The 27489-nt window shown below is 36.8% G+C and overlaps 1 protein-coding gene across 7 annotated transcripts in view; it reads left to right on the plus strand.

Moving 5' to 3' along the window:
- The window catches only part of RYR2 (ryanodine receptor 2), an 830734-nt gene that overhangs the window by 714446 nt on the left and 88799 nt on the right, over positions 1-27489 (plus strand). For 5 of the 7 annotated variants that reach the window (XM_061404941.1, XM_061404935.1, XM_061404937.1 and 2 more), the window contains 4 exons: positions 7143-7196; positions 8435-8458; positions 21895-21994; positions 23229-23308. In XM_061404941.1, coding sequence (XP_061260925.1) covers positions 7143-7196; positions 8435-8458; positions 21895-21994; positions 23229-23308 — 258 coding nt within the window. The remainder of the gene's footprint in view (positions 1-7142; positions 7197-8434; positions 8459-21894; positions 21995-23228; positions 23309-27489) is intronic. The other 2 variants (XM_061404936.1, XM_061404938.1) reach the window with 1 other exon arrangement.

Below are 27489 nucleotides of genomic sequence, written 5' to 3' on the forward strand. Positions count from 1 at the left end.
GAAATTTCCATTATTGGTAGTTACATAGCAATTTCTAATACTGTAGTAACTACCCATAAACTCCCTACTCACAAGAAAAGCTAGTTCAGTTCAGTTCAGTTGTTCAGTCATGTCCGACTCTTCGCGACCCCATGAATCACAGCACACCAGGCCTCCCTGTCCAGCACTAACTCCCGGAGATCACTCAAACTCACTTCCATCAAGTCGGTGATGCCATCCAGCCATCTCATCCTCTGTCATCCCCTTTTCCTCCTGCCCCGAATCCCTCCCAGCATCAGAGTCTTTTCCAATGAGTTAACTCTTTGCATGAGGTGGCCAATGTACTGGAGTTTCAGCTTTAGCATCATTCCTTCCAAAGAAAACCCAGGACTGATCTCCTTTAGGATGGACTGGTTGGATCTCCTTGCAATCCAAGGGACTCTCAAGAGTCTTCTCCAACACCACAGTTCAAAAGCATCAATTCTTTGGCACTCAGCTTTCTTCACAGTCCAATTATCACATCCATACATGACCACTGGAAAAACCAGAGCCTTGACTAGACGGACTTTTGTTGGCAAAAATAACGTCTCTGCTTTTCAATATGCTGTCTAGGTTGGTCATAACTTTCCTTCCAAGGAGTAAGCGTCTTTTAATTTCATGGCTGCAGTCACCATCTGCAGTGATTTTGGAGCTCCAAAAACTAAAGTCAGCCTTTGTTTCCACTGTTTCCCCATCTGTTTCCCATGAAGTGATGGGACCAGATGCCATGATCTTAGTGTTCTGAATGTTGAGCTTTAAGCCAACTTTTTCACTCTCCTCTTTCACTTTCATCAAGAGGCTTTTTAGTTCCTCTTCACTTTCTGCCATAAGGGTGGTGTCATCTGCACATCTGAGATTATTGATACTTCTCTTGGCAATCTTGATTACAGCTAGTGCTTCTTCCAGCCCAGCTTTTCTCATGATGTACTCTGCATAGAAGTTAAATAAGCAGGGTGACAATATACAGCCTTGACGTACTCCTTTTCCTATTTGGAACCAGTGTGTTGTTCCATGTCCACTTCTAACTGTTGCTTCCTGACCTGCATATAGGTTTCTCATGAGGCAGGTCAGGTGGTCTGGTATTCCCATCTCTTTCAGAATTTTCCACAGTTTATTGTGATCCACACAGCCAAAGGCTTTGGCATAGTCAATAAAGCAGAAAGAGATATTTTTCTAGAACTCTCTTGCTTTTTCCATGATCCAGCAGATGTTGGCAATTTGATCTCTTGTTCCTCTCCCTTTTCTAAAACCAGCTTGAACATCAGGAAGTTCACGGTTCACATATTGCTGAAGCCTGGCTTGGAGAGTTTTGAGCATTACTTTCCTAGCATGTGAGATGAGTGCAATTGTGCAGTAGTTTGAGCATTCTTTGGCACTGCCTTTCTTTGGGATTGGAATGAAAACTGACTTTTTCCAGTCCTGTGGCCACTGCTGAGTTTTCCAAATTTGTTGGCATATTGAGTGTAGCACTTTCACAGCATCATCTTTCAGGATTTGAAATAGCTCAACTGGAATTCCATCACCTCCACTAGCTTTGTTTGTAGTGATGTAAGAAAAGCTAAGACCTTTATAATTACCTACCTTAATTAAAATGGTTCTCTCTTTAACCCATACCCTGCCTCCCCATATGAGGAAATCATCATCTTGTATCCCTTGTTCAGGATAACCTCGCTTTCCTTTGGGGGCTTCCATGGTGATTCAGACAGTAAAGAATCTACCTGCAGTGTGGGAGATCCAGGTTTGATCCTTGGGAAGATACCCTGGAAAGGAAATGACTACTCATTCCAGTATTCTTGCCTGGAGAATTCCATGGACAGAGGAGCTTTACATAGTTTTCATTAGTTATATGAATTTATTACTATATATATTATATACGTGTGCATTGTCAGTCACTCAGTTGTGTCTGACTCTTTAAGACCCTATGGACTGTAACCCACCAGGCTGCTCTGTCCATGGGATTCTCCAGGCAAGACTACTGGAGTGAATAGAGATTTCCTCCTCCAGGGGATCTTCCCAACCCAGGGACTGAACCCACATCTCCTGTGTCTCTGGCATTGGCAAGTAGATTCTTTATCCTTGAGCCACCTGAGAAGCCCTATTACGTGTAAACATGCATTTTATATATATGTGTGTACATTATATATATGTGTGTGTGTGTGTGTATATATATATATAATTATGTACTTTTAAAGATTTTAGTTGTTCTAACTTTTAAAAGTGCATGATGCTATGAGTAAAGTTTTGGTACTTAATAGTTACACTGTCATTTTCTAAGATACACCTATGCTTTCGTGTGGCTGGAGATCATTTGATTTGACTCACATTTCCCTGTGCAACTACGCAATAGCTTATCCATTTACCTTTTTGTTTGTAACCTTTTGTGTTGAATCTTTGTTTTTGCTGATGTGAAAATGGGCTTGAAATGCCTATTTTTATTCATGTCCAAAAGCCATGGGTCATAGGATGTATGAATGTTGAATTTTGAGAAGATGCCCAGCCGTTTTCCAAAGTTACTGCCCCAAATTACATTCCTCCTTGCTACATTTAAAAGAGATTCTGGTGATACGTATCTTCTCCAGTATTTGATATTTTATGTTTTACCAATTTTTGTCAACAAGATGGATGTGGTATGACATTTCATTGGGGTCTTAGCTTTCATTTCTCTTGGGTAGGTAATTTTCACATTTAAAAATTACTTCTCTTTGGTGGTTAAGTCTGAAGCAAACCCCTGACGAGTAGTTCTGCACTTTCTCTTGTTATTACTACAGTTTCTGCACTAAATCATAACTTAGTATTCCTTGTTCTCCTTCCTTTGGCTGTATGTTTAAAATTCATTTTAAATCTTTGTATTCTTCAGGCCACGCTTTATTTTAAACCTTGTGTTAATGTGTTTTGTTTTGTTTTGTTTTAATCTTCCCTACACCCTCTTTCTATCGTATGTATTTGTTCTTGTGAACATCTTAGAAAATTTCCAGTTCATCCACGTTGGTTTGCTGTTGCCCTTTCGTTTTCTCCTCATAGTGATCACTCGTGCTTGATTCTCAGAATGTCTCTTTATATCCCAGCATCCCTTCTAAACTGTCTGAAGCTGTTCTGTCCAAATGGACTGCTTTTACCAGTTTAAACAAGATAACCCTGTGGAAGTCTCTAGAATAATAACATCATAAAGTAAACACTCTTTTGAGTTTCTGGCTAACAAAAACTTTGTCTCTTCTTGCTCTTACTAATTTATTGGAAGATACACATTAAGTTATGCCCAGTGTTTCGTTCTTCATTGGTTAAAATTATAAAATGCAAGGGTCACTTTGTTATGAAAGTTCTCTCTTCTACCTCATCCAAATCCATCCAAAATGGATTTCAGTTTGAAATTCAACCTGAAAATTTCTTTTTGCATCCTCTGTCTTCTGAGGAGTGACATAATCAGGAAGGCAAGTGAAAAAGATATGAAATGTCCTTGTTTTGCAGAATGAAATTTCCAGCAGATGGTGGTGGTGAGAAGTACCCCATGTAAACTTTATGCTTATGAATTCTCATTGCTGGTTTTGAGTTTTGCTCTAGATATCTGAATGGTCTGAAGACGTATCTTCTATTTTGGTTCTAATTTTTTTCTTCAAATTCTCTGTGTCATGCTTCTGCCCCATTATGTATGGATTTTATTTACTTTTGTTTCCTTTCTGGCATACAGGATCACTCTTCCTTGCCTAGAAATGATCAGTTTGATCCAGAAAATTGAGTCCTATATTTCAGGACCATCTAATACAACCTATAGTTTATCTAGCATTATCATATTACGTGGACGCAATTTGCTGTTGAAAAACTTATCTCCTATGCCTGTAAATCTTTCAGTTTCTCTTAAGTACATTAAAAAGTGCTAGACATCTGCTGTAGTTTTCTTGTGGCTCCCATGCCAATCAGTACAAGTTTAGCTTATGGATTTGTTGAATTCTGTAGTTCAAGCTTAATAGATTATTTTTAATTACAAATTTTAACCTTTTTAAAAGCAAATCTCACTACATTTTCTTAAAAAAAAAAAAAACTAAATGGTTTATGATACTCTTTACAAAGGATTGTTTTGAAATACCTGTCATCTAAGAGTCACAAATTTCTCTGTATAAGAGCAAACACATCTTTTACTAAATGCCAACTTCTCTAAATGTATTCTTCAACTCACACCTTATTCATACCCAGTATTTCTGAAGGTAACAAAATACATATAGGAGATGATGTGTTTGAGAGAAGGTACAACTTTATATCCTTAAGAGACGTTTTGTATTCATATTCTCATTTGCTTAAATAGTATTCATATTTGTTCAGTTCAGTTCAGTCGCTCAGTTGTGTCTCACTCTTTGTGACCCCATGGACTGCAGCACGCCAGGCCTCCCTGTCCATCACCAACTCCTGGAGTTTACTCAAACTCATGTCCATTGAGTAGGTGATGCCATCCAACTATCTCATCCTCTGTCGTCCCCTTCTCCTCCCACCTTCAGTCTTTCCCAGCACCAGGGTCTTTTCCAATGAATAAGTTCTTCACATCTGGTGTTCAGTACTTCACATCAAAGTATTGAAATTTCAGCCTCAGCATCAATCCTTCCAATGAACACCCAGGACTGGTCTCCTTTAGGACGAACTAGTTGGATCTCCTTGCAGTCCAAGGGACTCTCAAGAGTCTTCTCCAACACCACAGTTCAAAAACATTAATTCTTTGGTGCTCAGCTTTCTTTATAGTCCAACTCTCACATCCATACATGACTACTGGAAAAACCATAGCTTTGAGTAGACAGATCTTTGTTGGTGAAGTAATGTCTCTGCTTTTTAATATGCTGTCTAGGTTGGTCAAAACTTTTCTTCCAAGGAGCAAGTGTCTTCTAATTTCATGGCTACAGTCACTATCTGCAGTGATTTTGTAGCCCCAAAAAAGAAAGTCTGTCACCATTTCCACTGTTTTCCCACCTATTTGCCATGAAGTGATGAGACCAGATGCCATGATCTTCATTTTCTGAATGTTGAGTTTTAAGCCAACTGCTTCACTCTCCTCTTTCACTTTCATCAAGAGGCTCTTTAGTTCTTCTTTGCTTTCTGCCATAAGGGTGGTATCATCTGTATATCGGAGGTTAATGATATTTCTCCCAGCAATCTTGATTTCAGCTGGTGCTTCATCCAGTCCAGCATTTCTCATGATGAACTCTGCGTATAAGTTAAATAAGCATGGTGACAATATTCAACCTTGACATACTCCTTTCCCTATTTGGAACCAGTCTGTGGTTCCATGTCCAGTTCTAACTGTTGCTTCCTGACCTGCATACAGATTTCTCAGGAGGCAGGTTAAGTGTTCCGGTATTCCCATCTCTTGAAGAATTTTCCACAGTTTGTTTTGATCCACACAGTCAAAGGCTTTGGCATAGTCAATAAAGCAGAAATAGATGTTTTTCTGGAACTCTTTTGCTTTTTCCATGAGCCAGCAGATGTTGGCAATTTGATCTCTGGTTCCTCTGCCTTTTCTAAATCCAGCATGAACGTCTGGAAGTTCACTGTTCAAGTACTGTTTGAAGCCTGGCTTGGAGAATTTTGAGCATTACTTGCTAGCGTCTGAGACGAGTGCAGTTGTGTAGTTTGAGCCTTCTTTGGCATTGCCTTTCTTTGGCATTAGAATGAAAGCTGACCTTTTCCAGTCCTGTGGCCACTGCTGAGTTTTCCAAATTTGCTGGTATATTGAGTGCAGCACTTTCACAGCATCATCTTTTAGGATTTGAAATAGTTCAACTGGAATTCCATCACCTCCCCTAGCTTTGTTCATAGTGATGCTTCCTAAGGCTCATTTGTCTTCTTCACATTTCAGGATGTCCGGCTCTATCATGTCTAATCATGATAACCATGAAAGGTCGTGAAGATCTTTTTTATATAGTTCTTCTGTGTATTCTTGTCATGTCTTAATAGCTTCTGCTTCTGTTCGGTGCAATACCATTTCTGTCCTTTATTGTGCCTATCTTTGCATGAAAAGTTCCCAAATATCCTAATTATCTTAAAGAGATCTCTAGTGCTTCCCATTCTATTGTTTTCCTCTATTTCTTTGCACTGATCACTGAGGAAAGCTTTCTTATCTCTCCTTGCTATTCTTTGGAACTCTGCATTCAAATGCATATATCTGTCCTTTTTTCCTTGGCCTTTTGCTTCTCTTCTTTTCATAGCTATTTGTCAGTCCTTGTCAGACAACTATTTTACTTTTTTGCATTTGTTTTTCCTGGGGATGGTCTTGATCACTGCCTCCTGTACAGTGTTAGGAACTTCTGTCCATATGTTAAATCATGTGATCCTGTTAGGAATCTTGTTGTTGTTTTTATTATTTACACTTTAATTATGAGAAAACAGAGACTCAGAAAGGTAAAGGAACTTGCCCTAGACTAAAAGCTCTTAAATGGCAGCATCAAAATTTGAATTGGGCACTCTGCATCCTCAGGGCATGTTCCTAACCACCGCACAGCTCTTCTTCCTTAGTAACCAGAACTCTCAGCTGTGGGAATTAATTAAGAATATATGCACAGCTCCTTTATTATTTCTGGAAAAATAAAATAATTCAATGGTCAGTTTTATAATTTTTCTGTAAACGAAGGATGTTGGTAGCAGTTGGAATTTTACTTTCCTCCTATAGACCAAATATAACAAAAAATGAATTTATCAAAAAAAATAGATTACAAGATTCACTTTAATTAATAGACAGACACTGCTTTCTGTTAATTTTAATTCGTAGCTATTAAATATGTTTGTATTAACACAGTGTAATGGAAGCATAAAAGAGGAGAAAACAGTGATGTTGTCTAAGGTTTGTAACTTGATTTCAACAAGGAAAATGCATGAATAAGTAGTATGTACAGTATGATACAGACCTCATAAGTATCTCTATGATATATATAAAATTGATGATTTAGTATTTGCACAGTATAGTTTTCTTTTAGTTCACAAATTCATTGATCATGTCATGTAAACTTATTACATATAATGAATATATTCAAATAATATTGATAAAGTAGCACAAGTGATTTATTATTCTGTGCTAATTCATTTATATTTTCTGTCTCAGCATATTCTTATCCTGTTGACCTTTTCTCATTTTTTTTTACATGTATCAGAGTTGTCATGATGAGGAAGATGATGATGGGGAAGAGGAAGTGAAGAGTTTTGAAGTAAGATGGATCTTTCACTTTTGTCTTTTATCTATGTTGAAACATTGTTTCATAGCTTATAACTGACATTTATGTTTCTTGCTTCATGGCTTATTGCAGCTTATTGTGTCAAGGAACTGCATGTCAGAAGCTGGATGGACAAATTTGAGTCCTAACATTTGCTGAAGTTAAGGCCAAGGAACGTAGGCTAGTTAAAGAATTAAAGAAAGCCCATATGTTCAGGATGAGTGTTCCTGAGAGCCCTTGGAGATGAGGTTGCTTCACATTGTTCTCATCTCGGTGAAGGATGGGGTCTGAAATTTCCAGCAGCCATGGGAGAAAAATATTTATGGAAGAGCAACCCAACATCAAGTTTCTAATTAAAGCCTTGGTGTGAACTTTTTTCTGAATCAATGAAGTCCGAAAGATTTGGCCTCTTTCGACTTCTGCCCAATGAGGTCACTCATTCCCTGCACATATGTAAATGGTGGCACGCAGTCTGCTTGCATGAGGCAGGATTGCATCTATTCCTAGAATTATGTTCTATTACATGATTTTCCCTCAAACCTTCTCAGCTTTTAAATTTCCTATACTTTGAAATATTGCTCAATATTCTTTAGCCAAAAAGAAAGCAAATATTATTTCCCCCCTTGGCTTAGGCTGCACTTTTTTTTTAATATATATATCTAAGAAAGACTAGCTGTTGCTAACTACCACTCTCCTTATTTATTTATTTTTTTTAATTTTCAAAAAAATTAAATGAAATAGAGTAGACCCTTTTTTTGTTTTTTTTCCTGCTTTTAATTTACGTGTCTGTTTTGAGCTGAAAGTTTGGAAATATATTAGTAGCCAGCTGTAAGTCTTTAATTAAAGTGGACCCACAGAAAACGTGTAGGTGAGGAGTAGATACTGAATAGGACTCCTTTCTGGAACAACTGGAAGAGAGCATCCCTGTGGCATTGCGTCCCTGAAGTCATTGTGCAAAAAAAAATGCTAGAACAGGCTAGTTTGAGAATCACCCATGACTATTGCTGGCTGAGAAAAAATGCCTTAAGATTCATTTCCTAGATAACACTATAATCTTTTCTAATGTATGTGTGTTCTAGTCTCAATAAGATAAGAAACTGAGCTAAATTAGAATGAGCTGTGAGCGGCAAGTCATACTATTTTTCTGAAGTGCACACCATATATACTCTATTGGTTGTCTTCCGAGCAATTGTTTATTGCGATTTTGCTTCTTGTCCTCATCCTTCCTTAAGGTCACAGGATCCCAACGCAGCAAGGTAAAACTATATATATGTGTGTATTTGTCTGGGTCTGAGTTTCAGTTTCTCGTGACATTTACCTTTGTTAGACCCAACATCTTGGATTCTTTTGTTTAAAAAAAAAAAAAAAGATCTTGCAATCTTTGTACCAAGTTTGTAGCTCCAATGCAATTGGTCTCTTCAGTATCCCTTCCTTGACATAAGTTTATTCTTCTTGCAATTTAAATGACTCATAATTTGAAATTTTATCCTCCATGTTGCATTTGAACTGAGTACTGTGCTGAGATGAAAAAGTCTACCCTTTAGGTGATTAAATTTTAGCTGGTGACTTTTCATTGTAACATTTCATGCCTTATCCCTTTTGAGAGTTTTTATACTGGTCTCATTTCTAGAAAAGAGATATGATATATGGTACTGCTGGTGGAATTAGACATAATCTTCTTTTCCTTTGTGCTAGAAATACCTTCAACTGGTAATTAGTGAGGATATTCCATGATTTCAGAGTTGACTTAGTATTTCCTTATAGGAAAGAGCTAGATGACCTTTTCTATCTCTGAATATTCTGAAGAGCTAAGTGTGTGGAAAGTTTGCTAAGAGAAAATATTTTAGAATCACAAAAATTTGCCTTTCATTTGAACCCTGTTAAGCTTACATTTTATTTTCATGAGACTGTTTAGTCAGAAAATCGGTCATGCTGCTGCTACTGCTGCTAAGTCGCATCAGTCGTGTCCAACTCTGTGTGACCCCATAGACGGCAGCCCACCAGGCTCCCTCGTCCCTGGGATTCTCCAGGCAAGAACACTGGAGTGGGTTGCCATTTCCTTCTCCAATGCGTGAAAGTGAAAAGTGAAAGTGAAGTCGCTCAGTCTTGTCCGACTCTCAGGGACCCCATGGATTGTAGCCTACCAGGCTCCTCTGTCCATGGGATTCTCCAGGCAAGAGTACTGGAGTGGGTTGCCATTGCCTTCTCCGATTATCGGTCATAAACATCCCAAAAAGAAAATGCCTATAATGACTTTAGTTAAAGAAAAGAAAAAAAAAAACTCTTCTGAGTGTAGAGTGTCCTTTTTTGCCTTCTATTTTATAAAGTGAACTATTGCTGTTAAAGTGAATTTAGAATGTCATAAAGAATCTATTTTTAAGAAACAAATTATAATGTTTTTTTACTCACTTATATTTGGAGAAATATATTGTTATATCATTTTAAAATTTGACTTCATGCAGATGCTACTAGATTTAGCTCCAATCAAATGGATATAATTTAATGGCATATAATATGCATAAAATTTATAAATTATAATTATCAGTAGGTATAATGGATATAATCCTGATTTGGTGGATTTTTATAGTTTTATCACTGATGATCTCAGATAGAATTCCTGTGACTTGTTGAGGGTTGGAAAATATGAAGGGACCTCTTAACATTCACCAAAGATTTGATTTCATTAGACACCATTGCAGTTCATGCCCCAGGGTATATATTGACATCCATGGAGTGGGGGTGGATAAGGAAGGCTGGGATAAGAAAGTGTTGCTGGTTAAGAAAACCATTTTACTCTGAACAGGAATGTAGTTTCAGGAAGAACTAAAAGCAAATACAATTTGGTAAATAGGATCAAATTTGCTGACATTAGAAAGGTTCCCTATTCAGAAAAAAAAAGTCTGGAAATAACTGGTAGTGGAATCTTAGCATTTAGAGTGTAGGATTCAGGTCATACTGAGAACAAGAAATCAGGAGACTGTGGAGCCCCACCTGGGAGAATGGGCTACATGCCATGGATTTAGGATGTTGGGAGAGAAGCTCACATAATGGTGAAACCTGGTAATTAATCCCCCCAAAGGAGCTAGAGGCCACCAGATATGACTGTCCCAGCAGAAGAGAGGATTTTAAAGTTACTGGTGGTTGCCATATATTCATATACATAACACAATAGACAAGATTTGGAAATTTTCACTTGGTAACCAGTGCTTTACTCATTCTTCATGTAATTTTGTACTGTAATCATTTATGCCTAATATGTGTAACAATCTATTTGTAAAATATATACTATGTAAGTAAACAGCCTGAACTCTTCCCAAGTTGAAAATAGAGGATCATGGTTTTCAGAGAGTTGACAGAGTCAACAACCTATGAGGATAATTTTGTCTGAAATTGACTCTCTGATACAAATAACACAACTGAAAAAATTTGGCCAGACAACTGAATTACTACTTTCTCTTTATAAATTTAGTAACGTCCTAGACTTTTTACATTGAGATGTCTGGTTGGCTAACATCATTTAGCTATAGTCAGATAGTGGAATTTTTCATCTAAGTTATAATGAATTTGAAAGGTCATTTGGTAGTTTCAGTAATTCTTTAAACAAATTATATTAAATAAATCTGGGAATAACATAGTGTGTGTGATTATTGAATTTTATCCCAATAACTGGCTGATTATTAATATTTGCTGTACTTTCTACTTAAATTCTCTGTCTATAAAGATACTGAGAAGAAGAAAGAAGTAGATTAAAAAGGTAGCATTATAAGGAAAATTTCCATGAGGAATAAAGTAAACTAAATAAAGCTCAAGAAACATGGAAAACAAGGAGTAGAGGCTAAAGTGCCTGGTATTAGCCAGCCCTTTTCTTCCGTCACATGTGTTTTACTGATGAGATCCTGTTAAAACTTGCCTGATTTAAGTTGATAATTTAATTCCCAGCTTAATCTGTAATATATGTATATTTACCTACAACTAATTATTAAAAATTTTATTGCATAATTAGTAGTTATATATTTCTTTGACTTCAGGCTATTTTAATATTAAAACTATAAAAGTGAAAATGAAAGTGAGTGAAGTCGCTCAGTCGTGTCCGACTCTTCGCGACCCCATGGACTGCAGCCCACCAGGCTCCTCTGTCCATGGGATTTTCTAAGCAAGAGTCCTGGAGTGGGGTGCCATCGCCTTCTCCAAAAACTATACAAAGGGATAGTTAAATCTGATAAAGAAGCCAGTATTAACTGAAAGGAAAGAAATGTTTCAGCAATGACCCAGAGTGTTAATTACTACAGTCCAGAGCTTTTCTGGCCTTTGAATTTTTCATAAGCGAAACACATAATAATAAGAAATAATAATGTTTCAAGTCAAGTAACTTTTCTGAGCATGACGGGTTTTTCTCACCTAGAACAACAAGAAACTTTGGTAACAGAGCAGACCACATTTTTAAATTAAGATTTTTCAAAACATACAGAAACATTGTTCCAATGGTTACTTCTCCTATTACCATTCTTTCAAATCTGAGGGTGCAGCGTTCAGTGATAATTCAATGAAGGCATTTCTGTGGAATGTTAAGTGCTATAATATAGATTTATTAGTTATGGAAAAACCTAAATTAATGACAGTGAAGCTTAAGTAATCTAGAGGAATGGACCATTAACTCGCTTTCTAGACCATCTTTCTCAAGTACAATATTAAGCAAGTTGCATCATCCTTTGGCAAATGCCCAGTTTCTACTTCACAGATGAATTCTCTGGTGAGTCCCTGAGGTCCTATTATTCTGTACTATTGATTAAGGAGAATTCCTTGTGTCTTCAGTGCCAAATATGGCTGTGGCAGAGTTGATATTCTGTAATAAAAATTTAGATTAATCTGTGTTTTCTCCCTGATGGGCCTCAGACATAACTAAAGCGAAATCATACCCACCCAATACTTAGAGCAATACCCAGCTCACATTCCAAAGAATGTATGATTACATGTGGAGGAATCAATTTAGGTCTAAAATGTCTTAAGGACCGATGTTATATAGCTAAATACCATGATAAAAATACTTTTATTTGGCCCCTCCAATGATTCTAATTTTGAATAGAATTCATTTTGGGGGTAAGGAATTGACTATAAGATGTTCCCTTTCCAATAGCTACTCATAATTTAATCTCTGAAGGGCTTATTTACTCCTGTTTATAAGAGCACAGTAATTTAAATTATAATAACTTCATGAATCTTAACCAAAGAGAACTATTAAATATTTTAAAAATTGAGATACATCTATGGTTATAAAACATGGAAATAATTATCTCTTTTATTAAGAAAGTTTATACTTCTTTAGTTTCTTCCTCAGAAGCTCTGTGGTATCAACATATGGACTCTAGAGTGTTGAGTTGCTGTCATACTGTTGAACGGTTGAAGGGAAGGGGGGAAGGAATTTTCATGGCCAGTGTTCTCTAATACTCATGCTTATTGTTGCAGTCTGCCAACTCCATTTTTATATACTGAAATTGTTGATCTCAAGTAATACCCTCCCATCTTAGCCCAGGTTCTGTAGAAAACAGAGCAAAGAGGTTATTTGCTAGCACTTTGTTGGAGTTGTTACAGTCTTAGGGAAGTAAGGGTGAGGAAAGAGAGAACTGATACTTGGAGGCAGAGAGAACACAGTGATGCATTCTTGAGCTGACTAGTTAACCACAGCAAACCAGCAGTATAGCTATTTGCTTGGTTGTGTTAGATGGCCCTGAAGAAGCCATATGCATCATGGAATGGTACTTCCTGGGGAAAAGGGGGCACTTCTGGTCACAGGGTGTTAATTTGTTCATTTATCTCCTGATATTAATCAGCTCTTCCAGAAGGCAGACCCCTGGGGAAACCAGAACCAACTTGGATTCAGCCTCTTGAGTGTCTAGGCACTGCTCTCTCTCCATTTCCATCAGTATGTGGTCTCCTTAGACAGTGGTCATGGTGCTAAGAGTTAGCTTTCATAAACGAATAACTGGTACAAACCGTTTCTAGGGCCACTGTACTTCAGAAGCAAGACAAATTGCTAAGACTTAGAGAGAAGGGGGTTTAGGGTAGGCTAGAGTACTGGTCCTGATACAAGGAAAATTCCCCCAAAGCACAGTCCTCTAAATTGTATATGTTAATTTATACACACGCATGTGTAGCCCTAAAGAGCATATGATATGTAGACAACACATATTTAAACATCTAATTGTGCAGCTAATTGTGCGTTTGATATGCACAATAATTTGACTTCATGTGCTATTGTTTTTAAAAATAATCCCAGTTGAGACTGACATGTGTACACTGCTATATTTAAAATAGATAACCAACAAGGACCTACTATACAGCACAGGGAACTCTGCTCAATATTCTGTAATAACCTAAATGAAAAAAAGAATTTTAAAAAGAATAGATAATGTATAACTGAATCACTTTGCTGTATACCTGAAACTAACACAACATCATTAATCAACTATGCTCTAATATCACATAAAATACAATAATAATAATCGTAATCTCAGTTGAAGCTTATGCTTGACCACGTTATGTACAGGAAATGAGATACAGCAGAATCATTAAGAGCATAGACACTTGAATGGACCACCTGTGTTTGAATCCCAGCTCCACCATATGGATATGTAATCTTAAGTCTCAATTTGCCTATCTATAAAATGGAGCTAATTAAGGTCTCTACTTCATAGGATTGTGATGAGGATTAAATTAATTTATATACATATTCCACTCAGAACATTGCATATCACATAGCAAGCTCTAAGTATTTGCTATTATCATTATATTTAATCAATTTCCCTTCTTTACCAAAATCAAGCCAGAGAAGTCCACGAGGAAATTTTTCAGCATAGTGAGTGCAGAACCTCATAAGGTAGGAGATCTGGGTTCTCATCTGGATGCTAACCAGATGACCTTCAGCAGGTCATATTTAATTGCCTCAGCGTTTTCATCTTTGGACTGAAAGCTTTGAGCTGTTTTCTAAGGGGTAATATCCACCTTTAAAACTGTCTGATTTGCTGGTTTTGCAGAAGTTCTTTTCATTTTTCAGGACAATTTCAAAACTCTTATAGATTTCTAGGTGCATAAATACCAATTAGAAGCATGCAAATTTTGATTATTTTTCTTCTGATCTTTTCTGAAGGAATGAAAAAGAAGAACTCCATTTTTTTTTTAGTGTAGGGATTTCACAATAAAAATGATTTATAGGAAATGTCTAGCTTCTGTACATGTATATGTATCTCTATCACTTCCTCGCTTGTTATTTAAAATACCACATAATTATACCTAATACAGTTAGATAAAGGAAAAAATGTATTGGGAGATGGAAAGCATTTAGGGGTCTTCTAAGAATATGAGTAATCCAGAAGTTCATGCCACAGTGTTGCTAATTTGCTGCAGGTTGTTAGTACTACTGATGCCAAGGTTTCTAGGAGTCAACATAAAACCATATAAATGTAAAAATTTGCTTTATCAATAAAATACAGAGACAATCTTCTTGTTTCAGGAAGAAAAAAAAAAGAATACCTGAAGCATTTTTCTTCCGGAGGACCTTCTTGGGAATAACAATGTGTGATATAATGAAAAAGGTCCTTGGTAATTCAGTAAATGTAATTATTTGAGAATTAATACAATAAAGTCCAGGTGTATAGATGCCGTCATGGGATAGTTTAATGTAGAATAAGCACCAGGTGTCTTGAAGAATGGACGGTCTGTGAATCCTCAAGACAGTCTCAAGAAAAATCCTTCTCTCAGCTAAGCAGGGAACACCTGGCAGGGAATTTGAGACTGTGTCAAGTACTTAAAGTGTAGCTAAGAGTTAGTCTGGGGTGGGATTAATAACCATTTGTGAAAACTTAGAATTGTAAATATTAATACTTGAACTACTAGAATTGGGAGAGCTCAAAATCCAAATAATGAGTTGCTGTGATCATTTTATGATACAATTTCTTCTAACTGCTTCTTCTAATTATTCCAACCTTCTGGCACCTTCTCATCTAACCATTTCTTCCTGTGATTGGAGGTCATGTTGTTCAGTTGCCAAGTTGTGTCCAAGTCTTTGCAACCCCATGGACGGCAGCACGCTAGGCTTCCCTGTCCCTCACCACCTCCCCAGATTTGCCCAAGTTCATGTCCATTGAATCAGTGATGCCATCCAACTGTCTTGTCCTCTGTCACCCTCTTCTCCTTCTGCCTTCAGTCTTTCCCAGTATCAGGGTCTTTTCCAATGAGTCAGCTGTTTGTACTTATGGGAGGTCATAAGTCACCTTATTATCCTTTTTCTCTCCTTTGTCAGGCTCTCTTAGTAGACTGCATAGGCACTTATTCTCTGTAGTCAAGGCAGTATCCAGTGCTTTTAAGGCTTAAACAAACAAATAGGTAGATGAAGGCTGTTTTAAGTCAACATTGTACTCAGGACAAACTGCATGCCCTCTAATGATAAATCAGCATAACATTGCTAATTTGATAACCTCTGATATTAGAGTTACTCATTCTTTCCTTTCATTTTGTACTTGGTTACTGGAGCTTTTTGTTGCATATTATAAATTTGTCAATAGGATCTTGAATTAGAAAATCATTTTAACTCAGCTGGGTTTATAGCTTTAGCATAGTAGTAAAAGTCGCTCAGTCATGTCCAACTCTTTATGACCCGATGGACTAGACAGTCCATGGAATTCTCCAGGACAAAATACTGGAGTGGGTAGCCTATCCCTTCTACAGGGTATCTTCCCAACCCAGGGATGGAATACAGGCCTCCTGCGTTGTAGGCAGATTCTTTACCAGCTGAGCCACCAGGGAAGCCCAAGAATACTGGAGTGGGTAGCCTATCCCTTCTCCAGCCTGATCTTCCCAACCCAGGAATCCAACCAAGGTCTTCTGCATTGCAGGCAGATTCTTTACCAACTGAGCCCAGCATAGTATTCAGTTTAGTTGCTCAGTCGTGTCTGACTCTTAGTGACCCCATGGACTACAGCACGCCAGGCTTCCCTGTCCATCACTAGCTCTTGGACTTTACTCAAACTCATGTCCATTGAGTTGGTGACGCCATTCAACCATCTCATCCTCTGTCGTCCCCTTCTCTCGCCTTCAGTCTTTCCCAACATCAGCGTCTTTCCAAATGAATTAGCTGTTCACATCAGGTGGCCTTCAGCCTCAACATCAGTCCTTCCAGTGAACATTCAGGACTGATTTCCTTTAGGATGGACTAGTGGGATCTCCTTGCAGTCGAAGGGACTCTCGAGTCTTCTCCAACACCACAGTTCAAAAGCATCAATTCTTCGGCGCTCAGCTTTCTTCACAGTCCAACTCTCACATCCATACATGACTACTGGAAAAACCATAGCTTTAAGTAGACAGACCTTTGTTGGTGAAGTAATGTCTCTGCTTTTTAATATGTTGTTTAGGTTGGTCATAACTTCTTCCAAGAAGCAAGCGTCTTTTTATTTCATGGCTGCAGCCACCATCTGCAGTGATTGTGGAGCCCAAAAAGATAAAGTCTGCCACTGTTTCCCCTGTTTCTCTATTTGCCATGAAGTGATGGGACCAGATGCCATGATCTTTGTTTTCTGAACGTTGAGCTTTAAGCCAACTTCTTCACTGTCCTCTTTCACTTTCATCAAGAGGCTCTTTCGTTCTTCTTCACTTTCTGCCATAAGGGTGGTGTCATCTGCATATCTGAGGTTATTGATATTTCTCCTGGCAATCTTGATACCAGCTATGCTTCATCCAGCCCAGCATTTCTCATGATGTACTCTGAATATAAGTTAAATAAGCACAGTGACAATATACAGCCTTGATGTACTCCTTATCCTATTTGGAACCAGTCTGTTGTTCCATGTCCAGTTCTAACTGTTGCTTCCTAACCTACGTACAGATTTCTCAAGAGGCAGGTCAAGTGGTCGGATATTCCCATCTCTTTCAGAATTTTCCACAGTTTATTGTGATTCACACAGCCAAAGGTTTTGGCAGCAATAGATGTTTTTCTGGAACTCTCTTGCTTTTTCAATGATCTAGCAGATATTGGCCATTTGATCTCTGGTTCCTCTGCCTTTTGTAAAACCAGCTTGAACATCTGGAAGTTCACGGTAGTATTAATTAGTTCTAAATATGCCAAATCTAGTGAAAATGATATTCTAAGAAATGCAAGTGTATCTGATACAGGAAGAAGTAAAGCATAAAGTCTGACTTTCAGAGCCTCCCAACACATTATCTGAACTAAATTTTTCTGGTTTAGTGATTTTGTTGTCTCTGATCGTATATTGGTAAATTTTTGGTATTTAAACAAAGTTTATTTTGGGTAAAGACACTTTTTTAAATTAAAGAGAACATTACAAACTTTTAACATCCTATTGAGAACAACTCTGGAAGATTATTGTACCATTTGATAGTTCAGCAACAAAGAGGATGTGTAGTAATGAAAGGTACAGGGAAAAAATTAAGCTGCTAAATGAATTAAAAACTACAGTTTGAGAATTATTCTTTTTTTGTGTGTGTATAATTCAACTTAATAGACCATGTACTAAAAGGAAACTAAACTTTTCACATGTTACTAACTTAGTAGCTCTTCAGATAAAAGAAAATGTTTGTTAAGTTTCGGATTAATTTAGCATACTAAATGATATCACATTATTCAGTTGCATCATTCATTTATGCATTCTTGAACATCTTTAATGTGCAGGGAGCTACTGGGTATTCAGTGTATGTGTACTGGTTCGTGTTTAATATAAAAAAAAAAAACAAGCAGTGATCCTTTTCCTCATGAAGCTTTACTTCTAGAAACCTCCATGTACATTTGGTTTTTTAAAAAGTTAAAAATTTGGGGAACCATCCATTGTTGAGTAAAATTATAATCTTTAAGTGTTTCCCTAGCACTGGGAGTCACCCATATATGAATATGGCTAATCCATAGTTTTGGAAGCTGGAATACAGAACAGAATTAGGTGAATCTCTGGAAATGTGACTGTTATCTATCACTTTTGTTTCTTCGTTAGTCTGAGTTGGCCTGTTTATGTTGTAAACCAAACTATTAGTACTATTTCACTGCCTTTCAGTTTTGTCCTCTTAGTTATTTAATTAAATCTTCTGTATTTTGATGTTTTCTTCTTGAAATACTAAGTCTCAACATCACCTTGTAGATTATGACTACATTTAAGATGCCAAATAAGATGATTTAATATTGACTTGTAACATTACTACATTATGACTTTTTTAGAAAGGGTTCATCTCTTGGAAATTTCTCTCCACTTATAATCAGCTTTCATATTCAGTTTAAGACGAAAACATATGAAAACCTTTTCACTAGTTGCTGAAGAGTTGAAAATGCAACAAAATGCAAGCCAGTAGCATGCATAGGCTATAGAATTGTTGTCCTCAAACTGTGATTTCCATGAAATCAGGAGGGTCCTTCAGAAACAGTGTGAATTTCTTTGCTGTCATCATATTTTCATCTCTATTGTGGGGATAAACTGTTTTCTCCATCAAGAAGCAAGGGACGGTATAATTTATTATTATCTCAATATTTTTTCTCATATAAAGCAAATTTCTGAAGAATCGAATGGCTTTTTTTTCCTTCAGATCTTTCTCCTTCCTTCCTTCCTCCCTCCCTCCCCTCCATCAAGTGCTAAAGACTTGAGCCACTCTTAGACAAAGTGGAGGATTATTAGCAATTTTATTACAGACTTCAGTTATAGTAGAAGCAAATCATGATGTTGAATACTTCCATTCAATGACTGTGATTTTATCATAGGTCTGAGATGTGATCACCCTTGACCTTGAAAAACTCATAACAATCTTATTTAGAAAAGAGCTGATAATGCTTGGTTGCTTTTGGTGATCAGAACTTTTTGCCTAAGGGAAAATTCAAATTGTGGAGCTGTTCCTGTTTTTTTTTTTTTTTCCCTTAACCTTCCTTTGTGACCTTGGAATAATTTAAAGACTGAAACTATAGGTTGAAGGTATAGTGCATGTATAACACCCTTAGGCAGTTCAAATGGAATTTGAAGTGGAAAGGGACAAGGAACCCTACTTTTTAAAACTAGTAGGATTCCTTGGAGATAGATCTTTTAAAAGTATCTTACTTGGAGAAATGCTATAGTAGATACTTGCTGTTTTCCCCAAGTAAGATACTTTTAAAAGATCTGTCTCCAGTATGCTTAGAAAAGCTAATCTGCAGTAGATATAAAATGGAAGATGTTTTCCACATAGTCCATTATTTTATTGCATGAAAACTTTCTATTTTCCCTTTCAAAGTTTTATTTTTTTATGTCATGATCAACTTTCTAATGAGATTAAATTATACATCCAGAGTTCAGTTCAGTTCAGTCGCTCAGTCATGTACAACTCTTTGCAACCCCATGGGCTGCAGCACTCCAGGCTTCCCTGTCCATCACCAACTCCTGGAGCTTTATATACCCAGAAGCAGTCCTCAAATGACAAAAAAGTACAAAGATAAATAATATTAAAGATGTTCTGAAGAGAGAGCTTCCAATTCAGTCTAACAGAAAAAATTCAAAAGAGTGGTCGATCCCTCTTTATGAAATAGTTTTCCCACTTCTAGATCAGCATATCTTTTTTGCTCAACATTTTTTTTTCAAATGAGTCTCATCATTTCCCCCAAAGCATTATTGTTGGAATTTATATATTATATGAGAAAAATGAGTAATCTTTGCTCAGGGAGTTAAGTTTGTAAAGAAGGCAATTTGATACCTTGTCTTTCTTGGTGCTTGTAGGGTCTACCCATCATGAGTGATTTCAGTTACTAAAGAGGATGTTGTGACTTTAGAATCTATTGTGCAAGTGGCCCTGGCAGGTCTTTGGGTTGGTCTACCTACTTTTGGAGCACCAATGGCCATTGTTTTTTGTTATTGTTTTCCTCAAGAATATACAGCATGCTGGCATCTTCCATCTTCTTTGGATGTCTTGATGACTATCTTTGTATGTTCTACTGAGTCAATAGACGAATCACTCTTTCTAGCTCCCTTGCTTCTTTAGTTGATAAAAATTATAGTGCAGTTCCTTAAGCCAATAATTTCTTATCACTGTTTTCCGGGCAAAGCCTTTCACAAAGGGAAAACTGGGAAGTAAAAGTTCCATAAATAGCTCTGGCAATGGGAGGAAAGTCAAAGATTGTTGGGTCTAAAAGGAAGAATCAAATGTTGCTCACTAATTTTATAAAACACCTGAAGAGCAGACAAAAGGGTCTTCTTTCAGTTTTTCTCAAACTGTGTTGTAATTACAGTATGATTTTGTGTGTCTGTGTGGTTTTGTTTTCGTTTTGTTTTTGACTTCACAGGAAGAGGTTTAAACATGAAGGCAAACCTTTTAGATGTTAGCATGGCTACATATAAAGCAAAGCTGCCTTTTTTTTTCTTTTCTCTGCTTCCATTTAGGCCTATCACATAATTTAAGAAAAAATAAAATTAATCACAGGAGCTCTTATATAGTGTGAAAAAAACCCTGATCAATTTTGTTTTCGCAGCACGATATTATCAAAGATTTAAGAGACAAATTTGCCAGCCTCGGCGAGAACTCTCTGGTAACAGCATAAATGTCTGTGTTGGTTGCTTTTGATTTAAAGGTTTCTTTTTTCATTTGTTTGAGCCCATTTCTTCCCCCCCTCCTTTTAGTTTACTTTCTTTTTCATATTCTGTAACTAGCAAGCCTTCATTTTTTAAACCTCTTCCATCTTCCAGTGTCTATTTTCCGTACTTTGGATGGAAAGTTTACGGCAGCAAAGCTGTCACTCTGGCTACTTCTGCTGCAGCTCTTCCTGCTCTTAGGTCATATATGTTTTGGCCGTTGTGTTTATGGACATGATACTAATTGACTGTTTCATGTCCCATTGACTAAGCTTCTCTACCACGCCATTTGATGGACGCGCTGTCATAGGGCTCTATGCAACTTTCATTCTGCAACTTATACTGCTTGGTTCCGTCTCAATTCTCCAGCGAACTGAATAGCTCAAGTGAATGATCCTACCAGTCTTGAACTTGCTGTGCCTTTATATTTTATTTTGATTTCCTTCTGTATATTTTCAGTGGTAGTTTAAGTAGAAAAGAACAATCTCCAGCCATTGCTCTAGCAGTACCATGCAGTATTGTTTGTTACCACCTGAGAATACAAAATATAAAGGCACATTGCTTCTTTTATCCTTTGGGGGGAACTGGGGAGATCCGTTATCATAAGTTCACTACTTAGTTGAAGCCTACCTTTTTATCCATATCAGCTTTCAATTTTGCTTAAACTCCAACACGTCCTCAGTTGATGTTTTTCTGTCACTCAGTGATAACTTACAACTCAAGCCATTTGCTGAGCAGTATCAAGTTATGGCCATGACTTGGGAGATGATTAAAAACATGACAAACTGATGCACAAATGTATCATTCAGAAAGTGCAAGTTTCAATGATGAAGTATAGTACTTCAAAAGTATCATACAGGCTTTGGACTAATCCAGTCATTAAAATTAAGAAAATTCATCCTGATAAACAAGTACCAAAAGTCTATCACAAGAAATATAAAGGGAAAAATCAAGAGCTGACTATGTTAACATCTGTTGAATAACATTGTTGGTGTTGAAATGGTCCATAATGTTGTCATAGAGCCCATACATGAAGAGATGATGAAAATATGGTTTATAGAAAGCTACTCTGCTTAATGATAGTCGCAACATAAATGGTTGGGATTTGTGTTCAGGAAAAAGAAATGGAAAAGCAAAAGCTTCTATACCAACAAGCCAGGCTCCATGACCGCGGTGCTGCTGAGATGGTGCTGCAGACCATCAGTGCCAGCAAAGGTGAGGCTCATTACCCTACCTTGGAAGGGTTGATTCTTCAGATTTTCCTGGGAGCACCCTTATTTGTATTATACTGATATATTTAGTCTCTGAATTTGATGTTTATGATGAAGTCAGGTGAATTCATAAAGGCCAACTCTCTATTGCCCAATCCAATGTTAATTATTTTCAATCAGAGTCTTACTGAAAGATCTATTTTGTTTCTGTTCATTAAGTTTTGGAAATTATATTGGGACACAGTGCTAACAAACTGATCAGGTAAATCAGGGGTGGGCAAACAGTTTCTGTGAGAGGCCAGGTAGTAAATATTTTCAGTTTTTCAAGCCATTGGGGTCTCAGGGGCAACTCTTCAACTCTGCCATAGTGTCTGCCATCTAGAGATAATGTGTGGCCTTGTTTCAGTAAAACTTTATTTACAAAAATAGGTGCCAAGCTGGATGTGGCCCTCAGGACCCTTGATATAAATGTTTAGATTTTTAACGTGAGTCATTTTTAGCAGTTGAAGTGCTATTGCATTTTTCAATAGCCAGCCAATTCAAGCTGCTTTTTCTTCCATTAGTAACATCTTCTTTATGAAAACTTTTTATTCTAATTTGAATGGAATAGAAAAGTAATAGTGGATATTAAACACTCCTCTCCAAATATAAGGATTGTTTCATTTCTAAGATAAGTGGAGGTGAATTACATTAAAAATAAAACATAATATGCTAAATTATAGACAACAAGTTGGATTTTAAATTTTGTCAATTATTACTTGAATAACAAAATTATGACTAGTCATCTTAATAAAGCATTACTACAAACACATGAAGATAAAAGTGATGAAATGAAAATCATAAAAGTTGTTCAAACATACTTGAGGGAGGAAGGAGAAAATTTTAAGTGGCTTATGTTCATTTCAATATTATTTTATTACTCATGATTAGTTTTACATTTTAATAATTTTAAGTATCAGTATTTCAAAATCATTTGTTTCTGCCTGTTCTTTTTTTCTGCTTTCTCATGTAATTTCAACTCATGGACATATTACACAGAATTTAGTAAAAACATTGATGGCAAAATATGCATTATGACTCTTAATTTTTTTTTGGTATATACATCAGTCTGTCCTCCTCCACCATGACACACATTTGTAGGAAGCTGATAAGGACTTTAAAAGTGCACATTTTGAGATATAATTGGTTAATGTAGCAAGTGAAGAGATACAAGGAACACTATATTTTGTATTTTTAAGGTGAAACTGGACCCATGGTGGCTGCTACTTTGAAACTTGGAATTGCTATCTTAAATGGAGGGAACTCTACAGTACAGCAGGTATGTCATTAAGCCTTTCACATAATGTGCTTTTCAAATAGATGGACCATATAGTCATCCTGTTGAACAATCATCGTAAAAGAACAATTAGTTGTACTTTTTTTTTTCACTTTCTATGTAAAATATGTCTTTATTTTATGGTCTTGTCCTAGTATCCAGATATCTTCTAGTTAGCACAATAAACACAGCTTCTAGGTACGACAATAGATAATGTTTCTCTTTAGAAGTCTGAAGTCATGTCATGTGGTGTCGTCATTTGCAATGCTGCATTTCATGTGACTAAGTCAGCATAAAGCAGCTGTTGTGTTTTAATAGTGAAATATGAATTTCCTTCCCTAGGCAGCCTAGTTCAGGAACATGTTTTATAGTGTTATACCTCCTATGAATTGACTCTTGAGATTTTGTTAATAGTTAGTATGAAGCTGGCTCATGGGTTAACATGTAAATAGGATGCACTGTTCAGAATTATTTCTAGTTAGAAATCTTTCTATTCTCCTAAAATAAGAAAATCACTTCCCAACCAAGTTTTTATATTCAGTTTGAAAGTTAGACGTTATCAGGACGGGGGATTTGATAATGCAATGTCTCTATACAACTGAATGCAAAGATCTGTACGTTTGTTAGAATAAGAGTATCTGAGTGACTTAACTATAAATAATAAATGCTAGAGAGTGTGTGAAGAGAAAGGAACTCTCCTACACTGTTGGTGGGAATGTACAGCCACTATGAAAAGTATGTACAGTATGGAGGTTCTTCAGAGAACTAAAAATAGGATTAAGATATAATCCTGCAATCCTACTCCTGGACATATATTCAGAAAAACCTATAATTGAAAAAGAAACATGTATTACTACGTTCATAGCAGCACAATTTACAATAGCTAAAACATGGAAACAACTTAAATGCCCATTGACATATGAATGGATAAATAAGAAGTGGTACATATACACAATGGAATAATACTCAGCCATTAAAAAGAATGAAATAATGCCATGACACTCACATCAGCATGGATACAACTAGAGGTTTTCATAAGAAGTGAAGTATCTCAGAAAGAGAAAGACAAACACCATATTTCACTTATATATGAAATCTAAAATATTCCACAGTTGAACCTATCTACAAAATGAAAACAGACTCACAGATATAGAGACTTGTGGTTACCAAGGGGGAGGAGAGTAGGGGAGGGAATAGAAATTGGGATTAGAAGATGCAAACTATCATATACAGAGTGGATAACCAACAACATCCTACTGTATAGCACAGGAAACTGTATTCACTGTCCTGCAATAAACCATATGGAAAAGAATATAAAACAAAGGTATGTGTATGTATAACTGAGTCTCTTTGCTATTTAGCAAAAATTAATACAATACTGTAAATCAAGTTTACTTCACTAAAATATATATATATTTGAGCGACTTAGGGAGAAAAAAAAAAAACAGGAACAGACTAATAAGCATGTATTTCATGACTCTGGGGCCACATCTGACAGTGTGGCTCTGAGCACAGAAAAAATTCTTATGCTCATTGAAAAACAGTAAAATATAATATAAACTTCAGATTGTGTTATTCTAAAACTCTTATTTTTATATCTTGGCTTGTATATGAGAAAGAACAGTTGATGAACAGGGAACTAATAACTATTCTTTCTTGGCTAAGTATTAGTGAGGCAGGTAAAGGACTTCTCTCATTGAAGGACAGGAAGGCTAGTGAGAACCTTAGAATGTTTGACTTCAAGTTGTTGTGAACCTCAGAATCACTAAGGTGGGAATCACTACAGTGGGACAAAGCCATGAATATGCTCCGAGAAGACCTTTGAGTCTAAGAAAAGAAAAACAGAAAATGTTGATGGCCTCTTTTGGATTGGCTAAGTTTTGAACTAGGTGAAGTATTGAGTTGGCCAAAAAGTTCATTTGGGATTTTCTGTAATATCTTATAAGAAAATATGAACAATATTTTTGGCCAAACTAGTAGTAGAAGAACTGCAAAATTCATTTTTACCTTGTTCTCAAATTGTGTGCTTTTTTTTACTGTAAATATAATCATTACATGTTATAATTGGATTGAAATCCCTGGCCTCTTCTTGGTGTAATGTTTGTAAGTACATGAAGTAAAATTACACAGGTTGACAAAAGAAATAAAGTATATTGAAATGTGGTTATCATAATGTTATATAAGGTTGTTTATTTCGTTATGAATTCATTAAGTAAAAGATCTAGTGCTTAGTCTAATAATTATTGAGAAGAAAAGATTAAATACTTTTAAGTAGCTATAACAACTGTAATGTGATAGGAAAATATCCAAAATCCTTATTGGTAACAAAATCATAGCCATTATTAATCCTACTTGTGTTTGTTGCTTAGATTACTTGTTGAAAGGAATGCTAAATTTCAGTTGCTGCTGCTGCTGCTAAGTCGCCTCAGTCGTGTCCAACTCTGTGCGACCCCATAAAGGGCAGTCCACTAGGCTTCTCTGTCCCTGGGATTCTCCAGGCAAGAACACTGGAGTGGGTTGCCATGTCCTTCTCCAATGCATGAAAGTGAAAAGTGAAAGTGAAGTCGCTCAGTTGTGCCCGACTCTTAGCGACCCCATGGACTGGAGCCTACCAGGCTCCTCCATCCATGGGATTTTCCAGGCAAGAGTACTGGAGTGGGTGCCATTGCCTTCTCCAAAATTTCAGTTAAAATTTAATAAAAATAAAAGTGAATTTTTTTCCTATCCAATTTACAGATTTTCTTTTTTGATTTCCACAGTAAAAGACTATATGACTTCTTTAAAATGTAAGGAAAAATAAAGAAAACTTACCTAATCTCTCCACAATACTGATCAAGAAATAGGTTCCCTTAGCTTATGTATTACTTCAAAAGATCTTAATTTTATATATATATATATATTTATAAATATATATATATGTATATATCTCCAGAATCCTTGGAGTCAAAAGGAACCTTGGGAGATCATGTAATAAATATACTCACTGTATGTATATATCTTTTCATCTTCTCTCTAAACCTTCAGATATACCTTCCTTTGCCATATAAATCATGTTTATTTTGTTTTAAAAGACCAATGATTAATAACTGCTTCATGTTTATTATACCAGTAAGTTATCACAGCACACATACACCCCAAAACGGCTATGTTTTTATGTGTTTGTGTTTGTATGTGTCTATGCATGTGTGGAGAAGGCAGTGGCACCCCACTCCAGTACTCTTGCCTGGAAAATCTCATGGATGGAGGACCTGGCAGGCTGAAGTCCATGGGGTCGCTGAGGGTCGGACACGACTGAGCGACTTCACGTTCCCTTTTCACTTTCCTGCATTGGAGAAGGCAATGGCAACCCACTCCAGTGTTCTTGCCTGGAGAATCCCAGAGACAGGGGAGCCTGGAGAGCTGCCGTCTATGGGGTCGCACAGAGTCGGACACGACTGAAGTGACTTAGCACGCATGTGTAGGTGTATCCATGTGTGTGCAAACACACACACACTGCACTTTGTGGATGTGTATGCAGCCTTCACATATTTAGTTTTATATTACCTTTAACTCTAATTTCTGGAAAAAGATTACTTACCACCATTTTGACTGCTTAGTTGAGCCCTGTCTAAATAGCACTGGTAGAAGGAATTGTTCCCTGCTATTTTCGGACACGACTGAGTGACTGAACTGAACTGATTTAAGATTCAGAGAAGATCAGTGTCTTTATCCTCTTAGTGTTTCTCTTATCTTCTTGAATGTACTTATTTGAAACCTACAGCACATCCTATTCACATTCGAAGTAGCTCTTTCCCTATGGCATGTAACAATATACTCACAGCAATGCATTGTGTTAGTATTTTTTACATTTATGTTTAACCAATATGTTGACTACAGAATCTGGACATCATTCTGAGAACAGAGAAAAATTAATAGTCAAATGATTCCCACCATTCCTTGAGTTTAGAGACCACGGTAATGAAAACTGAATTTCTGTCTTAGCAGCGTATGGTAGTCAGAGCTCTTGCTAAATCACTTCAGGTGTGTCCGACTCTGAGCAACCCCATAGATGGCAGCCCACTAGGCTCCCCTATCCCTGGGATTCTCCTGGCAAGAACACTGGAGTGGGTTGCCATTGCCTTCTCCAATGCGTGAAAGTGAAAAGTGAAAGTGAAGTCGTTCAGTCGTGTCTGACTCTTAGCGAC

This window comes from Bos javanicus, chromosome 28, assembly GCF_032452875.1.
Source record: "Bos javanicus breed banteng chromosome 28, ARS-OSU_banteng_1.0, whole genome shotgun sequence".
Taxonomy (NCBI): Eukaryota; Metazoa; Chordata; class Mammalia; order Artiodactyla; family Bovidae; genus Bos; species Bos javanicus.